The 27,977-nt window shown below is 46.4% G+C and overlaps 1 protein-coding gene across 11 annotated transcripts in view; it reads left to right on the top strand.

Moving 5' to 3' along the window:
- Positions 1-27,977, top strand: part of myt1lb (myelin transcription factor 1-like, b) — a 113,173-nt gene that overhangs the window by 75,687 nt on the left and 9,509 nt on the right. For 7 of the 11 annotated variants that reach the window (XM_076877244.1, XM_023153620.3, XM_023153621.3 and 4 more), the window contains 10 exons: positions 4,025-5,194; positions 10,906-11,040; positions 13,668-13,758; positions 16,270-16,377; positions 17,162-17,388; positions 19,375-19,661; positions 23,602-23,832; positions 25,969-26,090; positions 26,517-26,579; positions 27,289-27,357. In XM_076877244.1, coding sequence (XP_076733359.1) covers positions 4,025-5,194; positions 10,906-11,040; positions 13,668-13,758; positions 16,270-16,377; positions 17,162-17,388; positions 19,375-19,661; positions 23,602-23,832; positions 25,969-26,090; positions 26,517-26,579; positions 27,289-27,357 — 2,503 coding nt within the window. The remainder of the gene's footprint in view (positions 1-4,024; positions 5,195-10,905; positions 11,041-13,667; positions 13,759-16,269; positions 16,378-17,161; positions 17,389-19,374; positions 19,662-23,601; positions 23,833-25,968; positions 26,091-26,516; positions 26,580-27,288; positions 27,358-27,977) is intronic. The other 4 variants (XM_023153624.3, XM_023153623.3, XM_023153630.3 and 1 more) reach the window with 4 other exon arrangements.

Here is a 27,977-nt window from a genome sequence, read left to right on the forward strand (position 1 = left end):
TTTGGTCAAAAGCATCGCCAAAAACTGCGCTTCCTCCACTTCCGTAACATTGATTCATTAATGTTGAATTCTCTCGCAGCTGCTCTATTCCCATGTTGTTGCAGTATATTAATAACTAACCTCGTATTGTGGATGAATAATCTCAGTTGTTCTCCTGACTGAAGTTTGGCCCGTGTATAGCATCCTGCTATGCGACTGCATTTGTCCCTGACCACCAGAATCCCTCACGTTAACTTTTATCGAGTGGAAAAAAAGTTGGCGTTCATCCTTCAGCTTCACTGTGCTAATGTTATGCTAACATAGCTGTGTCGCTAGCAATCACGTAGCACAACATTATATACCAGGTAGTCCAACTTCAGTAACCCTGCAAACGCCACTGCTGTTTAGTTTTCTGTCTTCATTTATGTTGGTAGTGGTAGCAGAGCTGTACGTTTTATTAGTTTCAAAAATCTCAGTCAGAACATGCTATGAAATGTTTAGGTGTAAACGAGCGAGCTAACTTCCTGCAAACTTCCTGTTAACTTCTAACTCTGTTAAATTTAATAAATCCTGTTTTCATCGATGCCTGGATGTTAAACTTAATTGTTACACCCGGTAAAGCAGCAACGCTGATGATTTCGTTCGTTTGACTTTGGGACCTGAAGCAGACGGAGTTTTGCACCCAGATTACTCCGTGAAGCTCCTCACTACGGCAGCCGTAATGCTCTGACAATCCATCAAGCAGTGCGGCTTACCAAAGTTGTACTAAAACATTTTTTAACAGATTTCTGCAGCCAAAATCGGTTCGAGGTCAGTAAGCACAACCAGAATTCATACATAAGGCACACTCTCGATTTTTGAGAAAATTAAAGGATTTTAAGTGTCCCTTATAGTGTGGAAAATACGTTATACAGAAGAAAAGAATATATCGCGATATATATCGTTACCGCACGTGCTTCAAATTATACCGCGATATGGATTTTAGGCCATATCGCCCAGCCCTAGCTGTGATGTCGTAGTGTTGGCCCGGTACAGGTGAAGGTCCAATGCAGACCTCTGCATTGGAATAAGAGATGTGCACCGACAGGCTGATCCACACAGCCTGTTGTTCCTACAGTGATTAGTTATTTCTCTAATATGCTTTGTTAATGTCATTCATTCATTTGCACATTTTCCTTGCATATTATTTTCAGAGCCTTTACTGCAGCTGCTCTGAGACCAAATTATCTGTTGGTTTATTGATTTTTTTTTTCAGAGAGCTCCTTTTTAAAAAAAAAAAAAAATATTAATTGCTTCTTCTAATTATGGATAAATGATCTAAATTGATGGAGTCGCCTTTTTTCAGTTATTCCCCATTGAAATTGTTTGACCTTCATCGTTAGGACAGAGGCTAAAAGGAACTAAATCATGTTAAATTACTCAAACGGCAGCCAGATTATTTTGGAAAACGATTATTTTCTCGTTTGAAAAGCTTCTGAGCTCCAGGTTCAGCTGAATGTTGCCTTTCATTTGGATAAAATACAAAAACAGCGCCCCTGGTTTGGGACTGGGATTTGAGAAACTCCTGCCCCATATGTTATCTCGTCTCCCCCCCGCCTGGCGTGCCCAACACCAGATCTGGCAGGTTTCTCTCCAGCAGATTCAGCTTTGCACCCCCGCATCACGATTGGACCTGACAGTGCCTTCAAGTCCAATTAAGAGTGAAGCTCAGAGAGAGGAGTGTGTTAACCCTGCTTGGCGCGCAGCTCTACCCACCCAACGTGTTGATGTGGCATCTCGGCAGCCATGTGAAAACATCTCTGCAGACTGGTGTTCATTAGAGCCCACAGCCAAGGTCTTATCCTTAACAATGAGACTGCGGACTGTTGCCACCGCCTCGTCAGCCTGTCAGCAGCCTCTCCCTCGCGCTCTGTGGCTACTGCCTGATTACCATGTATTTTTGATAAGTGCTTTGCATGCTGCCGTGTGCTGTTGTTGCCAAACCCTTCTTTATAATCATCATGATTTTTATTGGCGTGGAAGGACTTCCTGCATTTACGTCTGCAGAAGGAAAGCAGAAACCTCTTTCCGTCGCTGGGCAAATACGGGCGCTGTTCTGGAGCGTCACCCAACACCACTACTCTGTTTCCCGTTTAATCTCTTTAACCCTTTTGTGCACCTTGATTGCTCTTCAGACTGTTTCCATGCAATCAAAAATGAAACCTCTGGTGCAGAATAAGAAGCCTTGCACTGTCAAAGGCCGGTCATTCGTGACTGCTCCCTCTTCTTGCTCCGAAGCGGTGATACTGTGCTGCTCTCGTTAGCTCGTAAGTGTGTTTGCGCAGGGAAAGCAGTGTATGTGTAGAAAGTCATGGTTACCTCTCACCTTTACTTGACGTCTAAAATCCAGAATGAACCAGTCACCATTTTGTGGCTGTGATTGCAGTCACCGGGTTTTAGGCTGTTGGTCTGAAACGAGGTGAGCAAAGACGTTTGGACATAAATCCATCAGCTAAAAACATCCAGCATCATCACGCCAAACGCAGGATCTCAGTGATGGAGATATCAACGTCATGCAACCATTGTAGAAGTTGTTTACAGCTGATTTCACGTAGTCTTCATAAAAACTGTTAGTAGGTTCTTCAAGTTGCACAGTTGATGCATAATGTTTTCCTTTTGACCCCCCAATGTATGAAAATGTAGATCTCATCCTTTGTAGCTCCTTGGAAAAAAAAACTAAATTCATATCATTGTTTTGATTACAATTAAGTCTTTGAACCCAGCAGTAGTATTTCATCACTAATGAAACAGTCTGCATCACTAATTACATGCTTTTTCCATTATGTTATATTGTTTTCTATAATTATTGTTATTATTATTAATATTATTTTTTTGCCTTGCTCCTTTGCACCAAAAGTGATGAAATCTCTCATTAGATATGTGTCTGTGTGAGCCTGTGGGTTCATTTTCTCTGCAGGAATGTAAGTGGCAAATGTGACGCCAATGTGAGCGATGTGCTCTTGGCGGCTCGGGGCGGAAATGTGAAAGGAGAGATTGGAAGTGCTCCAGGAGTGAGTGCTTGAAATTACTGACAGAAGAGGTTCAGTAACCTTTCGCAGTCTGTCAGAATCAATTAGGCACTGAAAGGAATTCTAAAGATGTTGTTGATTGAATGAAAAAAGGAACTTTACAGGCGCGTGATGAATAGCTGCTGTTTGGGGTTTATGGTAGTGCACAGGGAACATTTTATCTCTTAGATTTTAGACTGTCCTGTGAGAAATGTTCACAGTAATGCAATGATTTTAGTTTCGCTTTCGGTTTTCACACTACAGACTGACAATTTATAGAATTATCAAGCGATATCATCACCCTGTTAATACTCTGAGGTCTAAGTCGTCACTGATGGAAACCCCCAGGCCGCCAACCGTAACCCTGTATGGGAAAAGGTTGGTAGGTTGGTATATGTCATTTTTGAGCCAAATAACAAAGAAAATAATCATTATAACAGATACATATTTAAAGAAAAGTCTTCCCACCTGTGAAGGGCTAACTTTCACCAGGGAATCATTTGGAGTGAGAGTTGGACAGCTGAGTTAATGCTTAGTAAGCACAGTTTGAAAAAGTAGTCAACGCCACCTTTGAAACAAGGTGTCTTCTTCTAATAACGTTTCCATTTGGGCTAACAGATGAAAAAAACAGATAAAGGCATAGATGAAAACCCAACCTTAACCCTAAGCAGCTCACTGGTGATGTGGTGGGTGTTAAAGGATAACCAGAGGACCTGTAAATTAAGAGGTAGGGAAAGGGGTAACCTAGAACTTGTTTGATAGAGTCTCATTTAGCAGAGCATCTTTCTCTGGAATTTTCCCAAACCACTGCATTTAACTTCCTGTGCTGATTCACAATTCAGAACACAAGCTGCTGTTAAGGCTCTCAAAGTAAATTATTAGGGGAAGCAAAGAGTTCCTTATCCAATTTAGATGGACCAAGCCCAGAAATCTGATTTAGCAGTAAAATAGAATGACGGAAATGAAATTACAAGACGCTTGTTCTTTCTTTCCAACAGAGGACGATCAGATGAGCAGCGGTGAGGGGGCCGAGGGCAATGGCGGTGGAGGCGGAGGCAGCAGCACTTCCAAATCGGGCCCGACGGCGGAGAAAGACGACAACAACAACGATGAGTACGAAAACTACGACGAACTTGTGGCCAAGTCGCTCCTGAACCTGGGCAAGATCGCAGAAGACGCTGCAAACCGTGCCATGACGGAGTCTGAGATGAACAGCAACTCCTCTAACAGTGCTGAGGATGAAGAGGAGGAGGAAGAGGAGGAAGAGGAGGAGGAGGATGAAGAGGAAGAGGAGGAGGAAGAAGAAGAGGAGGAGGAAGAGGAGGAAGAAGAAGAAGGGGATGAACCTCAGAGGGGCGATCTGAGTTTGGACGTCGACAGCGACGTGGTTCGGGAAACGGTGGACTCCCTCAAACTGCTGGCACAGGGTCATGGCGCCGTGCTGTCCGACAACTTGGACGGACAGGAGTTCGAGGACGGCACGGCCAACAACGGGGATGCGATTGACTGCACGAACAATGGGGTAAATGCGCACAACGGTGGTAATGGACAAATTAAGACCACCAGTAATGGACAAATAGAAAACAGCGATGAGGAGGTGTGTTTGAGCAGTCTGGAGTGTCTACGGAACCAGTGCTTCGACCTCGCTCGGAAACTCAGCGAAACAAAGTCCATTGACCGAAACGCACCGTCCCAGCAAAATCACTTCTCATGTGAGGATCCCAATCAACAGCCCCAGCATCACGGCTATGGGGACTTCCACAACAGCCAGGACGACAGGCGAATGCTCGATAGGAACTATTCCGACATGGACAATCTCATGAAGCTCGAGGAGCAGCTGAGCCCACGCTCCAAGGCCTTCTCCAGTTGTGCACACGATGACCGGTACCACACTCACCACCGGGACTTCGATGAGGACACGGCCTCTGTGACCTCAGACCGATCAGAAGAAGTGTTTGACATGACAAAGGGGAATCTGTCCCTGCTGGAGAAGGCTATTGCACTAGAGTCCGAACGCGCCAAGGCAATGAGGGATAAAATGGCTGCCGAGGCTGCAAGAAGAGACGGGGTGAGGTATGGCCATGAAGATCACGGCCCGCGGCACGGCTACGGCGTTGAGCGTAAAGCCCGTCTTCCCGATGGTATGAAGAAGCCTTTCTACCATAAAGGTGAGCCATTCTCTCAAACACGGATGCACACCATACGACAACAGCAGCATTTAAGCTGGTTCAGTGTGGTTTCTGATTTTGTAAAAGAAATCCGAGCGTTTGAACAGTTTTCAGTATGAACTGTTCGATCGGTAAGTTCCTCCACATTTTCACAGTGTAGCTCATTTTAGAGAATTAGGACAGTTAATCAGCTCGACCAGCTTGGTAAACAAAAAGTATCATGGAAATGGGAGAATCGCACCATGTTCCACCAGGTCATCGGGAACCCAACCAAAGTTTGGATTGGCATTGGGCTTTGTGCAACACCTTAATGGAACATCTTTAGCTTCAGAAATTTTAGCATGTGGCTATAATAAAACCCAACCTGAACCCTAACCCTGGACCGGTCCCCGGCAACGTGGCGGATGTTAAGACCTTAACAAGCTCAGGTAAAATGTTTTCCTGACAACTCTGTATTTTATCTATCCTGTGCTGGAGGCCAGGCAGCCCACATGCATTCTGGGAACCTCGCTGTAACCCCAGGACAAGCTTTTTCAGCCAATTTGGAAATTCGCATCTCGGTAGCAGCGGGAACGGCAGCAGCAGCTTATGTTGTTAAAATAGGCCAGCATGGAAACATCAGAGGGTAGGCTTGTCAGGCATAAGTAATGGCAATCTGCACGGCCTGTTAGGACTGAAAATCTCATCCCTGTGATGCAGCTTGGGGTAAAGCTGCCTATTTTTAAACCTGTGCAAACACTTGGGAGGAGAAACCACAAAATAGAGGCCTTCTGTCTGCAGAAAGGATTCATTCTGCAGGGAACTCTTTAAATTTGTTGAGAGTAGCTATGAGCTACCATTCAGATTGATACCGACAAATATCAAGCTAATCCTGCAGTACAAACACTACAGAACACCCTCGGTTCTAATTGTTATGCTGTGTACTGCGCACAAAGTAAAGTCACAGAAAAATTACATTGGCATTCACGCAGCGGTCTGATTGCAAATTCCTTTGTTTAACTCTTAATTATTCTTCTTATCATATCCTTTACAACAACAATATACAGGCCTAACAAGGTTAAATTGCTCCCTCCCATAAGGAAGATATCAGATGAGAGCAACAAATAAGAGCATGCTAATTCACAGCAGGATGGTATCACACCTTAAATGCCACACATCTCACAGCAGGTTTATATTGCGACTTAAATGCCACACAAATGCTAATTTCAAGGGCCTTCTGTGGCCTCTGTGTCTGGCTAATGTTGGAATAATGAGAGGACGCAAGACGGCTGCGTCACGATAGCATCTTCCCTCAGGCGAGATGGTAGCAGACACTCGTTGACCAGGGTTCTTGTGCGTGATTTATAAAGTAGAGCATGGCGAGGAAGAGGGCGGGACGGGGAAGAGAGAAGCATGAGGTTGAGATGAAAATTGAACAGTATCAGAATGACCGATAACGAACGACGGGCCTACTGACTGCACATTAATTATCCAGAGATGGTATGGTAATGGGGGCCATTTGCTATGCAAAGCGCAGACCGTCCCCAGCCACAATCAATATCCACTGCTTTCTAATATGCCTTCCACTTGGCTGCCTCCACTCCCTGCAAGAGGAGTGGAGGCAGGCACGAGCATCATGTCTGTGTGCACGTGCGGTCAGGCGTATGGAAGTAGGGAATTTTTTCCAACATACAAACATTAACAGCCAATGTAATAAGAGGCCATTAAAAAGAAGCCTCGGTGTTATCAACGTGATATTACCCTGGTGCCAGACACGAGAGCCAGACATGACGGAGCAGTATGTGCCGTATTCATGGGCCTCTGTAATGTGACATAGATGGACGACGGCCACCGAGGATAACGAGGAGCTTTGTTCTGATGAATGAGAGACGAGATTTGGTTTGGTGACTCATTAGTAAATGAATGAGTAGGTGTGCCTTCATGTCCCCTCTTCATTTTGCCTTTTATGAACTCTTTCCACTTTACCACATCCACACATCCATCCATCCATCCATCCATCCAACCATCCCTTCCTTTCATCCATCCAACCAGGCACCCATCCTTTTCAGCCATCCCTCCATCCATCCATCCATCCATCCATCCATCCCTTCCTTTCATCCATCCAACCAGGCACCCATCCTTTTCAGCCATCCCTCCATCCATCCATCCATCCATCGAACCATCCCTCCTTTCATCCATTCAACCAGGTACCCATCCTTTTCACCCATCCCTCCATCCATCCATCCATCCATCCATCCATCCATCCATCCTTCCTTTCATCCATCCAACCAGGCACCCATCCTTTTCAGCCATCCCTCCATCCATCCATCCATCCATCCATCCTTTCATCCATTCAACCAGGTACCCATCCTTTTCAGCCATCCCTCCCTCCCTCCCTCCATCCATCCATCCATCCATCCATCCATCCATCCATCCATCCATCCATCCATCCATCCAGCCATCCCTTCCTCTCATCCATCCAACCAGGCACCCATCCTTTTCAGCCATCCCTCCCTCCCTCCCTCCCTCCATCCATCCATCCATCCATCCATCCATCCATCCATCCATCCATCCATCCATCCCTCCCCCCTTCATCCATCCATCCATCCATCCAGATCTAGTTCCTGGGGTCTAGCTCCTATCTCAGGATCTCCTACTGGTTGGAAACCTCACCTCATGAGGCACAATGGGCCTCCAGTTATTACAGGCATAAAATCAATCTTGAGAAGAGCAAAAGTTCAGGGAATTCAGGTTTCTAAAGATGTTTTTAGACTTAAACTTCAACCACTGAGCTTGCTAATGTGTGTTATTACCTACTGTTGCAGCCTGGAAGAGTTAGTCAGCCAGGTAAATGTTCAGACTCAGGAGTATTTACCTTCAGTGGTTCAGCTGATCTCCATCCACTTACAGGAGCCCGTTCACTGCACTCTCTGCACCAGCAGCATTATTTCTGAATCTCGCAGCTGCACCAGACAGTCGTTCCGACTTTGCCACACAGTTTGCTCCGTTAACCCCCAGCAGCTCCGGGTCTAACTTCTTTTCTGGTGTCAACCCAACATGCATTCGAGGCCTCTCGGGAGACAGACAGCTGCTGGTAGCACTGCTATTTTCCCACAATTTTCACAATCAGATGTCTATTCTTTATGGTGAATGGTAATTGGACTGGTATTTATATAGAGTTTTTCTGCTCTCAGTGAGCACTCAAAGTGCTTTTACGCTGCAAGCCACATGGATGCATCGGAAGCAATTTGGGGTTCTGTATCTGGACACTTTGGTGTCAGGATCGAGATGAATCAGTCAACCTTCCGATTACTGGAAGGCCTTTTCTACCTCTTGAGCCACAGCTGCCCCCCAAATTATATAACCGTGTATAAAATATTCTTTTACAGCCATAACTCCGAGTCCTGGTCTCCATTTGAGGCTGAGGCCTGACACTTTTCAGTCAAAGCTCATTTCTATAGATTGTATCCTTTATTTTATTCTTCCGGTCATTACCCACATCTGCTGGTGATGGGTGAGGATAGGAATGTAGACTGGCCAATGAATCGGAAGCTCACCTTCACGCTCTGCTCTCTCCTCACCACAACAGTGTAGCAGTCCTCCCCCACTCATATACAGAACCCCAACCTTCTCTTACTCTGCAACTCAGGGCTTTATTTTGGTTCATCGCTCCGTGTTTTAGTCGGAGCTTCTGAGTTACACGGGCCTTTGAAACTTTAATCAGTGGTCTCTCTTTCTGTGCTGTGAGATAATTACCCCTCCACTGCCTACTCTTCTAAAACATGCTCCTGATAAAGGTTTCTGTCAATCCAACGACTCCAAATTCATTCTGCAATCTGACACGGCTCCAAAACTCTGCCATGAAAATGCACAAACCTGTTTTCACTTTCGAATATCGCATATTTACTGCACTTCAGCTTGACTTTGCACACGGGGGTCAGAGGATTTTAAAGCTGGATGGTTGAATTTCCAGAAACAATGCCAGTTGGCACAACTTGGCATTGCTGCTTTTTGGTGGTAACCTGAGTTTGAAGGAAAGAAGAGATCCAGGTTTTGGAAAGGGAAACACAATCTTCTCCGCTGTGTGTGTTTGAGGACACGTGCGTGCACCCAGCAAACTGTCACGTGCAGCTGTGAGCTGGTTTTAATGAAGAAAAGCATGATGCAGCTTTAAAGGAGCCTAAGTTCTTTCTGTTGAAGGTCAAACATGTAAAAGTTCTAATATTTCACAATTCCTTCAGTTTTAAACAAACAGTAAACAAACTCAATCAGAATCTCTGCTTCTTCATACAAACACAGCCTGGAAATTCAGAAAGTGTCTGTCAGTTTCACTTTATCATTATAAATGAATATTCATACATATAAAATTGAGCTTCAAATGTACATTCATTCATGTTTACATAATTGTGGTGAATATTCACAGAGAGCTTGTGATAAATAAATGTTAGTGGTCCTGGTCCATGGCCGTCCCTGCATCCCTGCACCAAAGGCCAAATGGTCTCTCCCAAAAGGGGAGAGGGAGAACAACATCACAAATGTTTGATGAACAGAAACTTTTCCTTTCAGAAAAAGTTCGTTTGGATTTGGTGCATGCTGTCATACTTCATCTGACCACAATGTATAATATGTGTGAAGGTATTCAGCTGATATGAGCCTCGTATATGAGAACATGCAAACAAAATCTCTGTTGCTGACCTGTAAAACAGTTTCTATGGTCGGTCAGAGATCACACATCCAAAATTTCAGCCTCCATCCGTCTGCGTTAACCTGAGAGTCCATACTCACAGATACTTACCCTGAAATATTTGAAGGACTGAACTGTCTGTGGTTAGCTTACAAAGAACGTCTGAAACGCGGTGAACGTGATGTCGTGCGACTCCATATAAATAGTCCTTTACTTTGGATTTTAAGATTTAAACTTTAAGCTGTATTGTTTAACTTCATAATCACCTCATTCAACCATCAGGGTCAGACAGCTGGCCGATGGGTAAAGGTGAATAAAGGTGATAAGGTGCCATTTATCCCAAAGTTAGTGAAGAATACACGATGTGAAACCAAAAAACAGATGTGTTAGCATGAAGTTGTTCTGACCTCATTTCATGACATCAGAAAAAACACGTGCAATCGTAAAAGTACCGTTAACGTTACTAAATCGCAACACGAGGCAGAAGCTGCTCTTCATCTCAGAATAGTGTCATTCGTTTCTTTGCTGTTAATTTAATGTCACTGTTTCCATGGAAGCAGTCAACAGGGATGTCCTCAGTAGAGGTTTCATCAATGGCAGGAGACGGGGAAGGCCGACACATGTAGAATCTAAATACCATCGCTGTTATACTCTGTCATATATGACGTGTTCCAGCGGCAGGTGTTCATATTAAATATAACCAAAGTTTCTAATAATAAGCTCAGAACCTGTGCAGTAAACTCAAGCTGCTGACTGATGTAAACAGTCAGTCAATCACAGTTTTTTTCTATTCTTGGCTCAATATGAGGTCACAAAGATGTAATAGAAGCCCCACCCATCTGCCCTTTATAGGGGCAGCCAATCAGAAGAAAGCCGTGTTAAAGAGGGAGGAGCTAAATAGCTTGTTTCAAACAGAGGATGAACCACAGGGGGATTATTTTGAAGCGTGAATCATGCAAAGCAGCCCTGCAGGAGTCCAGAGAGGAGTTGTAACGTACAGTCAGCTGCCGCTTGGGTGCTAATAACCTCTACATCTTTCCCCTCACAGACGCTTCACGTGTGGACAAGAAGGAGAGCCGGTGTCCGACGCCGGGCTGCGACGGCACGGGTCACGTGACGGGCCTGTACCCGCACCACCGGAGCCTTTCGGGCTGCCCGCACAAAGACCGGGTGCCACCTGAAAGTAAGCGCTCAGCAGCAATGTTGTTGCTCAGGCATGCTCGTGCGTGCGGTGCTGTGAGTGTCTGATGCCTCGGGGATTACACGGGTCACGGCAGCACTTCTTTTGTGACCTTTTGCACGGGGCCGTGGGTTTGCTTGCCGATTGCCTGCCTAATGTGCCGTGGTGATGAGGTGGAAATGAGGCTGTGATAATGCACTAATCGCTGCAATGCAGCGACTGGAGTCAGCTGCATTGACTGACAGCGATCGAGATGTGGGTTGCATGCTTCATCAGTGTATATGTGGCTGAAAGAAAAGGTCTTTCCTTTATTTGTGTACCTTTTTAATTATTTTTTGAGTTCTTCAGTTTTCTCTAAAGTCTGAAAAGCTCACAGACCTTGGTGCGCGCTGCAGCCGTCCACGCCACAAACCCTCTTCATTTATTTGTATTCCTTGCTCAATTAAGTTTCACTGGATAGAAAGGCAGTGTCATATCTCCGAGCCACAGATCAAGTGAAGTGGCAATAAACATTAGCCTTGAATGAATAGTGACGTTTCCCTTTAGAGAACTCACCCCGGCTATTTAGTCTCATTCACCTTGTGCAAACTTCTCAATAAAAGCCCCTTTACACGTTTCATTAAACGCAGCATGAAAATCAAGTTATGATCCGCTGTGACCTGGACTGCAATCAAAATAAAAGAGGAGAAATTAGTTACCATTAAGGGCAGGCTTGTAAAGACCAGCACAGTGTCACAGATGTCTCTTGTTCCGTGGAGTGCCGCCCGCACAAGGTCTCCAACCTGAGATGTAATCATCTCCCAGAAATGTGAAGTCGCTCAGGGCAGCTGACCTTGAGTGGGATCAAGAGCCCCAAAATGGAATTTGGAAAGGTCTTGAATTGATTGTCACTGGAGATGTGGGGATATGATATCCGTGTTCCTCCTCCTCCTTCTTTCTCACGTCCGGCTAACTTTTGGAGAAGACGATACCACGGATGATTCAGACGTTCGGGGAGCCGTCCCACTTCCTGTTTTTGTACCGAAACTGGCCGCGCATCAGCCAGGAGTGCAGCAGGTGGCGCTCATGAGTGCTTTCACCTGCTTCGAGACAAAACCATGAGATTGTATTTAATTTGCCATCAATCCTGAAATGAAACAGGATGCAACAAACAGCTCGGGCTCGAGCTAAGTGTCTTTTTGCGCAGCACCTGCTGTCCAGAATGTTGGAGAAGCCTGATTTTGGTGTGCTGGTTACAAATATACCCAGTACGGGTGTGAAACAAGCTTTAGGGCATTAGGGCGTGCTACCTGTGTGCCCGTGCACCTGAGCAAACAGATGTCATTCCATCAGGACCGTTGCTGTGCAGAGACGTTATCAGGAGCTTTCAGTGTTATCGGTCGTGTCATGGCTGACGTGTAAGCGGCCGTGCACAGAGACTCCTGTAAAGACAAATACATGCCACACATGTGACTGCCTGCAGGGCGGATTCAGCGGCGGGCGAGCCTCTCCCCCCTGTTAACACATTTGCTGTACTGAATGGACGATGTATTATTAATGCAGTGGCTTCATTTAATTGGGAAATCACACAGTGTAGCCACACTCTTCCTTTCCTTGTGAAAAATGACGATTAAATTAGATCTCAAATTCATTAATTCCCGTTGCTGCTTGCCCATTGTAGCTCCGTTCTTGTGGAATATTAAAATATTTCATCAGGGAGTCGTGTTTTGGTCTTTAAAGTGATTTACCTTTGGTGCACACGACGCTAGCGCAGCCACATCCTGCTGCGGTTAATATCTGCGCTCACCGATTCTGCCTTTAATTCCTCGGCATTGTGCGTGCGTCCTCGCAGAGGGCAGGAAAAACCTGGGAAATGCATAATGTATTGGCTTTTGGCGAGCTGAGGCGGCAGGCTTTGTCCAATTACCTGCACCCAACACCAATTAGTATGTAAGGGAAGGAGGATGATGAGGGGTTAAAGTTTAAGGGGGTGATAATGATGAAGCTGGTGCCAATGGGGTTTGGCCCCGCACGTCAGCGGTGTCATGCCGACCCCTTCCTTGCGCCCCCGCCCGCGGTGCTCTGGCGCTCCTCTTGGACATCCATAGATCATTAATCTAAATGGCCGGTTGCCGAGGGGATGCGAGGCAGTTATGGACTGTTTTAATGGTAAACGGTATTGAAGACTGCACTCTTACTCTAACGACGAGCACGTGATAACAGAGCGCACTCCATCACGGCGCTGCGCCCCTCTGTCTGCTTCTTCATTGATTTTAAGGCGGCATGTGTTGTTGTGCATGATTGCTGGCTGTTGGTCGCTCTGCTCTTTGCATGTCCAGAAATTTCCCTCCATTTCTTGCTGGCTTTGTCCTGCTAAACTCAAATGACATCTTTTTATTCATGACTGCCCCGTTCCATGAATACTAATTTGAAAGAGCTGGATAAGTGGAAGCAATATGGTGGGAAACCTCGCCTGCCCTTTCAAACTAGTGTTCATTAAAATGAAGAAGAGGTCATTTGGGTTCACTCAGGCTCATTTCTTAATGATGTTTATAATGCCAAGCTCCTCACACTCTAATAGAGCTCATGGCTGATTGTAAGGGGCTCCTAACCTTCCCTGTCTTTCACTCCTATCTCCTGTCTGTGCGAAGTTGTGGCAATGTATGAGAATGTTCTTAAGTGTCCTACGCCTGGCTGCACGGGACGCGGCCATGTCAATAGCAACAGAAACTCCCACCGAAGGTAAGAGCTCAGCCCGGACCCAGCGCCTGCACCCCTCCTTATTTCGGTTATGTTACTGTTGGACTTGCTTCATGTTTTTTACTATGGGACGTATTTTGTTTTTGTTTTTGTTTTTTTTACTGTGGGACTTATTTCAGTTATTTTACTTTGGAACTTATTTCAGTTATTTTGCTGTGGGACTTATTTCGGTTATTTTGCTGTGGGACTTATTTCGGTTATTTTACTGTGGGACTTATTTTGGTTATTTTACTGTTGGACTTATTTCGGCTATTTTACTGTGGGACTTATTTTGGTTATTTTACTTTGGGACTTATTTCGGTTATTTTACTGTGGGACTTATTTCGGTTATTTTACTGTGGAACTTATTTTGGTTATTTTACTTTGGGACTTATTTCGGTTATTTTACTGTGGAACTTATTTCGGTTATTTTACTGTGGGACTTATTTTGGTTATTTTACTGTTGGACTTATTTCGGCTATTTTACTGTGGGACTTATTTTGGTTATTTTACTTTGGGACTTATTTAGGTTATTTTACTGTGGGACTTATTTCGGTTATTTTACTGTGGGACTTATTTTGGTTATTTTACTGTGGGACTTCTTTCGGGGATTTTACTGTTGGACTTATTTCGGTTATTTTGCTGTGGGACTTATTTCGGTTCATGCATGTTCGATGGATTCTGTTTTCACCCTTCGTGTCCTTTTCACTTGATTGAATTATCCTTAAACTCGTTATTTTTGCTGTCCTCTCACATTATGTTTATGTGAAAAACATATGGAGGACCAACACTGCCATATTTAAAAATAAATGAGTTAATCAAAAGAGCTGATATGTCTTTAAATACGTAAAACTTAGTCTGATGTGGTTTTTTTGCTGGCTACTTGTAGTCGCACTACAGTGAAAATTGCACAGCAACTTAATTGCAATCAGTTAAAATTGGTCGTTGCCTGGTGTTTGTGTTCAATCTTTTTGACCAATGAGACACACAGGCCTTACCATGCAACACCCTCAGCCTCTGCTGGGAGGCAGCCTGCCTCCAAACAACAGCAGCCCGACTCAAAGAGACTGGCGAAGGTTTTACTTACAAACACAGACGGGTTGCAGACATGCTGCACTCACCTGAGTCAGTCTGCAAGCATCAATTCCTGTTTCACATCTGTGAAGTTCTAACTGGACGGTGAATTTAAGCAGTTACATGAAAACATGACAACAGTTTCACCACTTTATCACAGTTAATAGGTGCATTATAAGAGCTATGAACTTTTAAAATTTACCCAGAATGCACTTTTTGAAATTTCCTGCAGTGAAACGTTGGTTTCTGCTCGTCTGCATCACAGACATCCCATCATACCAATGCTGTTAGAGAAAAAACCCTTCAGACTTTAGACTATAAAATGTTGCTGTGGTATCATTAATTATAATAATGCTGATTGTGATGGGGCCACGACAGGGCGCTGACTGAAGGGCCTCAAAAATATTCAAGTTGCACAATGAAAACCTCAGAGGCTCTTTGAGTCGTTACTTAGTTATTTTTGATTATAGCAGTTTGGTCTTCCACAGATAGCCCTGCCTGGATCGCAGGACGTAATTAAAGTAGTCCAGCTGCCATATTTTAGTCGAGCCTGCTCCGAATGCAGCGGCTCGGCAGCATAAATCATTTATCAGCTCGTGGCGGGAAAAAATGGCATTTGTCAGGTGCAGGTTTGGAGGGAGAAACCAAAATAGCAGGGCGCTCGTGCCTGTCAGACGGGGCGAGGTGACAGTGAAAGAGGAGTGTCACCCACAGCAGATGCTCAGGGAGTCGGGCGTAGCAACAGCCATTAGCACCTCTCTGCCACTCAGTCGGGGTGACGGGAGAGGTGCAGACCTGGGAGGACCAGAACGCCTCCCCGCCGCGCTCGGTGACACGGCGGCAGCGCAAAACAGGCGCACGCTGCAGACGTGGAGGAGAAAGAGCTGATAGAAGCCTCCATCGTGTGCTCCTTCACACTTCCCCATCTGATGCACCCTGATGGCAGGTGCTCCACGCTGGCTCCGGGCCATTGTCACAGATCATTTTTCCAGCGCTGCAGCTGACAGCCTGGATGGAGAATAATCGGGGTTAAGGATAACAACATGAACTTTTGTCACATTTGGTCAGTTATTTGTCAGGAGGAAGTTGCGCTGCGTTTCCTGTCAGCAGGTGTTTGAAGGAAACGAGCACGTTTGTCCATATGGGAATATCTATTCTGAGAATGATTTTAAGCTGTTCAACCAGAAACACACAAGCTGTTACTGACTGTGTTGTTACTTAAAATGCAAATTCATTAATTTTCCTCACTTTTTAACACTTTGTGAACTACGGTAGACGCCGCAATCGACTGTCTGACAGGCAGATGTGCTCGAGCTGTTTTCAGCCCGGCTGACGCTCTGACAGGCGCTCTAACGAGCCCGACGCTTCGCGGCGTGTGTGTTCGTTGTAACACTTTCACCTATCAAAACGCGTCCTCCACCACCCGCTCTCTCTTTGCAGTCTGTCAGGGTGTCCCATCGCTGCCGCCGAGAAGCTGGCCAAAGCCAAGGAGAAGCACCAGAGCTGCGACGGACCCAAGTCCAACCAGGCGTCCGACCGAGTCCTAAGGTAGTATTCACTCCACACCCCCAGAATTCAGCACAGTGTGTTGTGAATGCAGTGCAGCAGCAGGCGGGACGTGGCTTTGTTCTGGTTTAAGCAGAATAAAATGCTCTTGTCATGTTGGAACGTTATGTTCTTTCTTCACGTGCATCCTGTAATTGAGACTTGACGTCTTCCCCTTTTTTGTTTCATGCTCGTGTTCTCCCGTCCCCTGAGAACACATCCAAGAGACCGCATGTTCATCGCTCTGCTCGTCATGGACGCTTTATAACATTTAACAAAATTGGCCTCATTTATCAGAGCGAAGGCAGAGCTTTTTGAACGAGCGCCTCTGTGATAGTCATGAAAATGCTGTGATGAAAAAGTCACAAGTAATTGTGCGTTTTATATTTATATCTAACTGAACATCAGCAGTTTAAGATCTTGCATTTCATTTCTTCTCGGTCTCCGATTGAGGCCATAAACACATATCAGATGATGAAAGCGTATCAGAAGTATGCAAGTGAAATAAAAGCTTAAATTTAATTTAGCTGTTTTTATTGTCTACGCTTGAAAAATACTTGTAGCGGGATTATGTTTTTGAGAGAAGAGCAGAAACATCCATGCTGTGGCACATAAAGGGACACGTCTCCATCATCCAGCCCCACCCTCCACCCTCTAAACCTCCGGTATTCCCATCTTCCCCTCAGTCTGCCCATTTTTAGCCGAACCCCAAGTTTCCTCTCCTCCCCCCGTGGGCAATGTTGAATGCCTCGGTCCAACTTCCACCCCCTCGTCATTTATTTTCCAGGCCAATGTGCTTTGTCAAACAACTGGACTATCCACAGTATGGTTACAAGAACAATGTTTCCACCAGCACGCCCCGCTCCAACCTGGCCAAGGAGCTGGAGAAGTACTCCAAGACCAGCTTTGACTACAGCGCCTTCGACGGCGGCAACAACCACCACGTGTACGGGAAACGGGCCATCGCTCCCAAAGTGCATGGACAGAGGGACACGTCGCCCAAAGGCTACGACGGTACGACAAACTCGAGACGTTTGTGTGACGCGTTTTCTAACACGCCGATGTTCCTTAGGGAGAGACATCGGGACCATGTTAAACATAATAAGTAAAGACGAATTTTAAAAGTCACTGAAATGAGTTTTCAAAGAGAAAAAGATTCAAAATAGACAGAAATTCATTTTCTGTTTGTTTGGTTCAGTTTGTTAGTAAAAACACTGAAAACCAGTAAAAACTGCACGTTTTTCAATAATACACTCTTCACTGTTACAGTGTAGCAACTAGGGGTGTTTAACTTCACTGTTAAAATTTAAACCTTTGTAGGGCTGGGTTTTTATAATCGATTTACCGATTAAAATCGATGCTGGCCTGGATAATGTGATATCGATTCATTAAAATCCTGAATCGATTTTTTATATAAATTTATTTTGTCCGAAACGCCAGAATCTCAGGTGAAAACCTCACAAAATTTCAGCTAAGACAGTAAATGAGAGCAGGAACACGGATTCTGCACAAAGACGTAAACACAAAGGACCCGCGGATCAGAATCAGTGAGATAAGCTGAAAGCCGACAGCTCGCTGATTCTGATGTTTCGGCGGGTTGAGCTTTGTGTTTACGCCCTTTTTGCGCTGATTCTAAAGCTGTTAGTTTATCTCTCTCCAAACAATATTGACCGAACCAATAGCAAAAGAAGATCCAAACTACGCTTCACATAAACATCGTCATGAATTCACTCTGACTTTTGCTGTTTTGCTTCCACCACGATAAAATCACACTTCATGCACAGCTCTCTCTCTCTCTCTCGCTCTCTCTGTACTTCAACAACAGTTTCCCGTCTAAAAATCTGTTTTCTTCATTATTCGCTTGTTTGTTACGCACAAGTCTACCGTTGTTTACAAAAAAATGCTGTTTTTTTCCTTTTACTTACTTCCAAAAAGAAAACCTGATTTCTGCTGTTCAACAGGCGTCTGAACAAATTTAAACTTTTTAATATTATGCAAAATGCAAAACGCTGTGTCTGTAATAAAACCGCTGTAACGTCAGAGGTAACATTCATGTGTTGATTAATGGTTTTCTTTCGTTTTTGATCTACTGCAGAATATTTTTATAAAGTCCAGGCCAGGAAAATCACCTTCATGTGTTTCTGTGTTTTATCTTCAGCTACTTTGACACAAAGGCATCTGCTGTGATGCTCACACCTGTGATAAAGTCACGCGAGTGTCAGCTTCCTTTTTATAGATACAAAAATATGTAAATGTACTGATCTGAATTATAATATTTCTGACTGTCTGAGGTAAAATTTCCCAGATTCAAATCGAATTGAATCGAATCGAATTGAATCGTGGATCGAATCGATTCTAGAAATCAGTGACAATGCCCAGCCCTAGTAACAACCTTGAGACTCAGTGTAGCCCCGCCTTCTCCTGCTTCCTGCTCAGACTCTAGCAGCAGAATGACCTTCATGTTTTATTCAAACCTCAGAGCAGCGACCGAGACACAAACTCATCAGGCAACAGTTCACCGAGCTCAGAGGTCAGCTGACCTGGAGGCTCCAATCACATCCTGCCCCCTGCTGCTAATTAGCAAGAATGCAGCACATGGGAAAATTTGCCAAAGTGAAGATTAGTGAAATAAAAATCAGTAATTTTAAGCATTCAGCAAAGTTTCACTTTATATTTTTGAGAATTTGTGAAATGTGAACGCTGCTGAAACCTTCAGAGCGACTAACTCTGACATGCACAAACTTCTCAGTAACTTCTTTGCTCTGCTGAGAAAGAAACTGTAAGATAAGAAACAGTGAACCCTGTGAGTTTGTGACACATCTGCAGCATCTGCATGGAGCACGTCTAACCCGGCGTTAGTCAGTGATGTGCTGAACTAAAAGGTTTTGGGCTTCGACTCGCTGTTTCAGGCCTGACGTGTCAATCTGACGCTTTTGCTCGTATTTCTGGAAAAACTTCTGCTTCTTCTTCTCGTGTTGAATTTCTCGTATGCATCCGCAGCCAAACGTTACTGCAAGAACTCCAGCTCGGCCAGCAGCACCACCAGCACCTACGCCCCCAGCAGCAGTGGCAGCAGCCTGAGCTGTGGCGGCGGTGGCGGAAGAGGGGGCGCGGGAGGCGGCGGCGGGGGCAGCAGCGCCAGCAGCACCTGCAGCAAGAGCAGCTTCGACTACAGCCACGACATGGAGGCCGCCCACATGGCCGCCACCGCCATCCTCAACCTGTCCACGCGCTGCCGGGAGATGCCCCACGACATGGCGGGGAAGCCGCAGGACCTGTGCTCGCAGGTAGGGCGCCGCCACGATGTCCTTTAAATGCACCTGTTGTAAAGTGAGGTCAGCAGTCTTACTCAGTCTCACACTGCCGCGCATGGAAGTAGAAGATGAAGGCAGGAAGTCAGACACAGGAACAGCTTAGAGAATCAGTTCAATTTTCAAAATAAAAGACCCCTAAGCGCTGCTCCTAACATGCTCCCGGAGTGATGCGAACTTCTGCGACGGCTCGAGACCGACGTTCACCCGCGGGGTTACACAGGCGCAGCACTGATCCACCGCAAAATTATCTCTGTGCGTCAGTCATACCAACGCTGACAAGGAGCGCGCACACACACACACAGATCCAGCCTGTGTCTCACACTCACAGCTCAGCGGGCAGTTTTTTATTTTCCGTCTGGGGATCAGATAGGAGCAGGACGAGGCCCCGTTTGACACGGCGTGAGTCCAGTGTGTCATTTCTGAGGAGATAAGGTGACGGTGTTCCTGTATTATCTGCGCCCGGACGCTGAGCCGGAAAATGGAGGCCGGAGACGGAGCGCACAGCGGCGGGCTAATGCTGGTTTAATGCTAATGTTGACAGCAGAGAGCACAGCGGCGAAGGACAGAAGTGAGAATAAAGGAAAGGTGGCAGATTTGTAAATGTCACAGAGGAGAGGAGGTGTATCGCACAGGACTCGGGGTGTGGACGGTTTCTTTATGAAGCTTTGCACAAACACACCTCCTGTTTCTCAGTCAGTCCCTCCTCCTCCTCCTCCTCCTCTGCCTGCTGGTTGAAGGATCGGTCTGTGCCACGTCGTACAGCACTGAGGTCCAGTCTGACCGAGGCACCTCCACACTGTGTTCAGCCGAGTCAGAGGCGGAGCTTTCGGCCCCTTTTACAGCTCATTATTACACAAGCTGAGGTTTTACAAAAGGTCACTGCTAACCATTTATGCAGGTCACAGGGCAGTGCTGTAAACAGAGATACCTGGACCTCCCTGCGAGCGGCCACCTCCTCCAGCTCCTCGGAGGCATGCCCGTGTCCTGGGTCTGCTTTGCCAGTACAACATCCGACACATCTCAGAACGAAGCCACCCGGAGGTTTCCTGGTCAAATGAACCCCCTCGGCCGACTGTTTTCTACTCCGAGTTCCTCCTGAGTGACCCTGCTGCTTCTGTCCTCCATCTATCACATGGCTGTAGGAACATAAGTGTACCAAGAAATCTTCACCACAACAGACCAGTACAGCGCTCCTCTCTCCCAACTTATTAATAAGAACCAGAGAAGTTGAATTCCTTTATTTGGGGCAGCAACTCCTCCCCAACCCAGAGTGGGCGGTCCTCTGTTTCCTGGTTGAACAGCAATCTTGAACTTGGAGATCTGCATCTGCCAATCACTCTCTCCTGGTAGCACCTCGCACCTTCGTCTCTGTGCCAGCCCTTTGGCTCAGGCAGAAGTCTTCCTCAGGTGGAAAAGCACGATTGTGCACGTATGCATGTAGAAGGATGTGGACCACACTCGTGTTACTGACTGAGATTGCATCTATAACACTTCTGCTTCTATCCTGTCATGTTCGTGCTCGTCCTGTGGTCGACATGACAGCTCTGTGGGCCAGAGGCTTGGGCTGCAGACTTCCTTTGGCTCTCTGTGATGTCATAGAGATCTGCTATTCAGATCTGTTGATGAGGGGCAGCCAATCACAGGAACGTTGAAATCAGCTGGAAACGTGTCACATTATTATTGTACGTAATAATCGTCGTTTGACATTCGCAGAGGTCTGAGAGCGGCACCGAGAGCAGGAGTCACGGCGACGGCAAAGAGCAGTCGCAGGAACCAGAGAGCAGAGCGAGCAGCGAAGCTGGTTTTATTTTAAGAACTGGAATTAGAGGGCGGAAATAATGTGGCCAGAACTAGTCAGCGACCTGGCCCCTTTACACCCAGCATTGCCATGGCAACAGAGGCCAGGGGTCACCACAGGGGGTTGGGCGGATCAGGAAGGCGGCTCTCTCTACATCTCATCCTCGTTAACTCGATATGAAGGGGTGGGTCACGTTAATTGGGCAGTGACACACAGTACAACAGCTGACAAGGAGAGGGCGATGTGCTGAGCACGCTCACGAGGGCAACAAGTCAGCGGCACACACGGCGAGCCACGTGGCGCCACGGCCGTGCCTCGCACACTTTGTTTATCACTGTGCTCTGTTTGTAACCACAGCAGCACAAAGGCGCAACCAGTAAAACCAGTAAACTATCACTCGTACTTACAATCCACAAGACTTTCATCCAGGACACTGGAGCTCTGCTCAGCGAGGTTTGCACAAGATCCGGTTCTAGTTTAAAAAGCCTTTGTCCCGGGCTGCTCCGTATCCTGGGATCACAGCAAAGACGGGAGAAGCAGCCCGATGGGTGACGACGTTCAGTTACGAAGCCTCGGACACGAGCGAGTTTGTGTGGAGCCCCCTGTGGAGGGCGGAGGAGACTGCAGCTGTAGGGCTGGGTGAAACCTGCACAGAGCCTACATGTTTTATCTGACAGGTTTTACTCCCAACAAAACACAAAATATAATTCATGAAACAGACTGAGTCAGTCGGGGAAGCTGGGATGTGGTGTGTGTATAATCCAGAGGACTTTAATCCCAGAGAACGAGCTTCAGGTTCCCTGTGGGGACTGTGTTTGTTCCCTTGTTGGATTATTCTTGTTACACTTGTTTTTCCTGTTTGTGGAACAGACACAGTGCTGTGGAAAAGTCCTCTTTCACGATTTCTTAGTGTTTTGCATATTTGTTTCAGAATTAGCTTTGATATCAGACAAAGACAACCCGAGTAAATACGGGGATGATTTAAAGCACCAAACTTTATAAATGATGAATAAACTGTAAACACGTCTTTACTGAGTTGAGCTCCACACCAGCCTGATCGCTGTGAGACGAAGTGAAGCAGGCTGGAGATCAGTTCATGTCCTGAATTCAACGAGGATCCAGAACACACGGCGTGACCTCAAACACAGCGTCTGGATTCAGACTGTGGTGCACAGAGTGGGTCCTCCACAGTGACGTCATCACAAACACTGACTGCAGTCATTACAATGGTGAAGTTCAGGGGGCAGTTACTTTTGCACACAGGTGTGGATCACTTTGTCTCTGCATCATTTCCTCAGGTTATCTTTGTAAGCTGATAAATCTGCAGAAACTAAGAAATCATATTTTCCACACGACCCACAGAGACAAACATGAGCTGCTCAGACGCGTCCTGCAGGGAGAAGCCAGGCTTGTATTTCAGCTGTTTGGGGATTTTTAGGAGACGGGACTCGTGCATGATTTACTTTATGTTGTTCCTCATGTGATGTTTTCCTCCTTGGATAAACGAGCCTGCAGCCGGGACGTTTGTTGGCTCCTTGTTGCTGAAGCCTCGGTTGTTGAAGTCTTCAGGTCCCGAGTCTCGGCCCACTTCGTTACAGTCCAGTTCTGTCTCTATTTTTGGGCGTTGTTTCAACCGCCGCTGCTCATCAGCCCTCCCTAACCCTCAGCCTCTGCCCCCCCCGCGATGTCCGCTCACATTAGACTCACACACCGACACACAAACACACACTGCAGAGCGGTGGGATGGAAGGAAAGAGAGACGGAGACAGAAAGGAAGAGGAGGGTTCGCAGAGGGATGCGCTGACGACCTCTTCGGGTTTTTGACCCTCTCCTGGATCTGTTACTGTGCTCTGCTAATGTTTCTTCCTACGCAGACTTGGGCAAAAACACCAAACAGAATTGGAGCGCTGTTTCAGATGTTTGAACTGCAGCTGCAAACTTTTTTTCCTCCTCAGTGTTTTGCCATCTCTGACCGTAGAGCCTGAAAATGTTTGACTGCTGTTAATCAGACGCTCTCTCTCTCTCTCTTTTATCCCTTTCTCTCCATCCCCGCCTCTTCATCCTCCCGACTTTAAACACACGCGCACGCCGACCCCGACCCCGCGCACCTTCCAGAGTCCCGGTCTAGATGTCGATGAGAACGGTACGTTGGACCTGAGCGTGAGCAAGCGTCTTTGCAGCGGCGGCGTAGGCGACTCGGTGCTAACGCCCCTTGAGCCCATGTCCCCCCAGAGGCAGGCCGCCCTGCTGGGCTCCCGCTGCTACGGCATGGGGGACGCGGCAGACTGCTGGGACCTGCCCGTAGACTACACCAAGATCAAACACATAGATGAGGACGAGAAAGAGGTAAAGGGGTCACGGCCTAAAGGTCGCCGAGATCACGTCTGTCTCCATCTTTGAATGTTCGTGACGGATGAGTGACGCGCAGGAGGGTGAGGGAGGGGAGCGGCGGACCACAGGCGGCCGTGATGCTGCCGGTGATAATTACAAAGCAGGAGTGTGTCTCTGGAAGCTGATAGACCATACAGTTGGCATGCGTCACTTACGCTGTCTGCTCAGCGAGGCTCAGCCCAAATTATCTCCCTCCAAGCCATTGATTCAACACTCTGTCTCCAAGTCAAACATTTGCACTGCCGTCTGATCGTCTTCGAGGTTTCTTACCTCGCCGTCTGACTCGCTGTTATATTTGGAATCATTAGAAAGTCATATGAGGGGGATTTTTGAGGGAAACCTAATGAATCTGCATGTTAATTGATGTCAGCGCCGCCGTGCGCGGAGTTACCGTCTCTGTTTGCGTCGTGCTCGCTGCATGCTGGCTTTCTGTTTTTACATTTTGCTCCTCTCCAAAAATGAATTATGCAAAGTAGCACCTTGGGAGGGAATCGGAATAGCTCATCTCATCAAAGAACTGCAGGAAATCAATGCACCACTGCTGCGACGGGCGCATGCATGTACAGTACATGTGCCTCTTTTGCTGTGTGTGAATATTCATAAGAGTGTGTGTGTCTCTTTGGGAGTGTGTAGATGCTAGCCTACTTTCTGCATCTCCGAGTATGCCTGCGTCGTTCCCCCACGTGGCCGCCTCGCAGCCTGCGCTCCCTTTAATTGGCAAAACTGGCTGGCCCGACCCAGCGTCGCGCACCCTGAGACAGCTTGAGTGCTGGATAATTTGGGCTGTATCTGGACCTGTCTCTTTATGGGCATTACTGTACATACTCTGCAAGCACTGAGGGAAGGAAAAGAGGATTTGCATCCACGGCACTGCAGACAAAGGCCCACAGAACGCAGGCTGCAGCGTGCTGGCGCTTCACCGCAGTGCCATCTAGTGGCCGAAAGCTGCATCATGAGGGGGCCGACTCCCTGAGTGTTCTCACCATGAATGTGTGCAAATGCATGAGGGAGGCAGTGCTTCCTCTCAGGGCTTACTTCCTGTCAGACTGACAGCGATGATCGTTCGACCCACACGTGACCACATCGAGCTCGTCCTACACTCACTTTGGTTTATTGTGTTTTATCAGACGTCTCCTACATTTTAAGATTTCACGCCCGCTGAGAGACGATCACGAGTTTATGAGAAGAGAGACGCTCGTGAGAACGAGTGCTTCAAAATGAATTCATATATTTGAAACTGCTCACGAAGGCTGTGATCACAAGTTTGTGCGAGAGTCTGTGAAGCTCAGAGCAAGTACGGAGGATCGAAACTGCCAAAACAAAGGAATAAAAAGACTTTTACATAAAAAATTATCCAAAATAAATAATTTATAAATATATAATTTATTGATATCTGTGTTTTTATTTGCTTCTTTAATTGTTTCCAGTTTATTTTCCAAGCACACAAAAAATTATAAAAACAATTTTGGCAGTTTGTGCCTCGAGGCTACGGAGGACAGGAACGGCCAAAATGAAAGAAATGCAATAAATATATTCATAATGTCAGTGAATATTTTATCAAATGTGAAAATCATTACCTTTGTTTTAATGTTCCTGTTTATTTAAAAGCACATGCATAAAGAAATGTAACAGCAAATAAATCCATAACTAAATATATAAAAACAGCACAGACACAAATAACAATGAAACATCATTAACTCTATTTAAATTATTCCATAATTATTGTACTTGTTTATTTACTTTATTTCTTATATTTAATTTCTTTTATGTGGCTTTAAATTATTTGTTTTGTCATGTTTCATTTATTTCTACGCAGACGTATTTAATGTTTTGGCTGCTGGATAAATGAAGTTTATCTAAAAATGTCTCGCATATTTATTATCGGAGCCGTTTATTTATTTCTGTATCTGTTTAAATTTCCGTACAGAAGTTTGTTCCATCATATTTGAAAATATGCAGCTGGAAAAGATGTCGATGTGATTTGAGGTGAACTGTTCCTTTAATGGAAAGATTGGATTTATTGAAAAGTGTAAAACCACTAAAAATCTTTTTTCCCCCCGTGTCTTCCTGCTCCACGCCCCCGTCCCACAGCCGGACGACCTCGACCCCTTCCACGACCTCCTGGACGACCGCTCCTACACCACAGACGTCAACATGCCGAGCCCCAAGCCCAAATTCCTCCAGTGCAAGGAGACGAAGAAGGACCTGATAACGTAAGCGCCCTCCCCCTCTTCCTCCTCCCACCTGACCCCACCTGCCTCTCCCCACTCGTGCTCTGCTTCCCCTCCACCTTGTTTCTTCCTCCATCCTCCTCTCGGCCTACCACCTCCCTTCCTCCTCCCCCCGTGCGGCGCTGCTGGCAGTGGCTTTGCTCTATGACTTTTATTTCCCAGCGTTGTCCGTGTGTCCACGCTGATCTCAGACCTGGTAAATCCTGCGCTGTGGTAGACGCTTTATGGACACGGCAGCCGTCAGTGTGGAGATGTCAGGAGTGTGAAGCAGAGACAGTGAAGCTAAACTGGAAACAATGAAAACCGAACACACCAGAAACGACCCCCCTCCCCCGCTTTTTCTCTAATTTTCACTTTTCCTTCTCCTTCCCTTTGGGCTTATAAATCTGTCTATTTTTCCGGTGGCAGATGTCCCACACCGGGGTGTGATGGAAGTGGTCACTTGACGAGCAATTTCGCCTCACATCGAAGGTGTGACTTCCTTTTCTCCTGGTGGATTCTAAGTCTATTTCTCTTTATTGTTTTCAGCTTACCTCGACTATGCTGTCAGACACCTGTAGGCTCTCTCTCTCCCTCTCTCTCTCTGATCTGTTAGCCCTTTGACTATTTGACCGGTCACGCTGAAGCGGGGCTGAAATACGGAATAAGAAGAGACTAGAAATTAATTAAAGATCGGCTACATTTTCCTAAGCTAAACCCCGGGATGAAGCCATCCCTCGATGGGCCGTGCGTAAAGCCGTCTAAGCTGGTGTTATTCGGTTCTCCAGGCCTTTCCCACAGCGTGATGCAGACTAAGCATTCAGAGACGGCAGGTGGAAGCAGAAATGCTGAGTGTGGGACGTGTGTGCACGGAGCGAGCGAAGGCTCACGCTTTTGGATTCCCCACATCGAAACTCACGGCAAAGTTTCCGGAAACGCCCTTCAGCCCCGTTTGAGCCGAGCGCCGCACCCAACCTTTGGCCACGGGCGCAAATACTCAGAGGGTTAACGTTAAAGCTCAGCTCCCTGCACGTGCATCATGGCTTTATTACATTTCCTGGTTGATATCGTGTGTTTTCTGTGCATGCTTTGGAGCGGAGTGTGAGTGCAGGCTGCTTGTGTTGTGTTTCAGTAGTGGGAGTGTTGGAGTTTTCCCTCCCTGATCCTTGTGTGACTAATGCTCCACTGCTGTATTTTCCAGTCTCTCAGGTTGTCCTTTAGCTGACAAAAGCATTCGAAGCATGCTGGCCAACAACGCGCAAGAGCTCAAGTAAGGCGTGACATGATTCACTCACACGTTTGATTTGTATGTCGAGCTCACACAAATGTACGCGCTGCTGACGGAGAGGTTTGCAGGCAGGGCCTGAGTGAAAGAGATGAGGGGACTGAAGAGGTCCGAGTGGGAAAGACGTGCATGTGATTTAAATGTGAGGCCGTAACGACAGCAGCAGGAGCTCGGCGCATATTTTAGAGATTTTATGGCAAAAAAAGACGTAAATATTGTTAAAGAAGCCTCCGGATTAAGATCAGTAACGTCCTCACATCTGCACGCGGATCTGCTCTAACCCTCAAGGGATGATATTATATATGATATATCACCGGACGGTGAGCTGATCAGTGCTGAGTAACATCCCAGAATTTCACCTAAACTGCAGCTCGGACTTGTTGGCGGCTCAGTTACTACGGTAACCTCTCGGCAGCTGTGTTATCGGTCAGATGATGTGATTTAAAAAGCTGAGCACGGCCGTTATGAAAGGATGGGGATTGGCTGGCTCTTAGAGCCTCCGGTGGACGTTAGAGGAACTGCGGTTTCTGACACTGAAGCGCACGATCTGATAACCTCGTGTCGCTGTTGTTCCCACATCATCATAATAAATGTTGTTCCAGGTT

This window comes from Maylandia zebra, linkage group LG19, assembly GCF_041146795.1.
Source record: "Maylandia zebra isolate NMK-2024a linkage group LG19, Mzebra_GT3a, whole genome shotgun sequence".
In the NCBI taxonomy this organism is placed as follows: domain Eukaryota; kingdom Metazoa; phylum Chordata; class Actinopteri; order Cichliformes; family Cichlidae; genus Maylandia; species Maylandia zebra.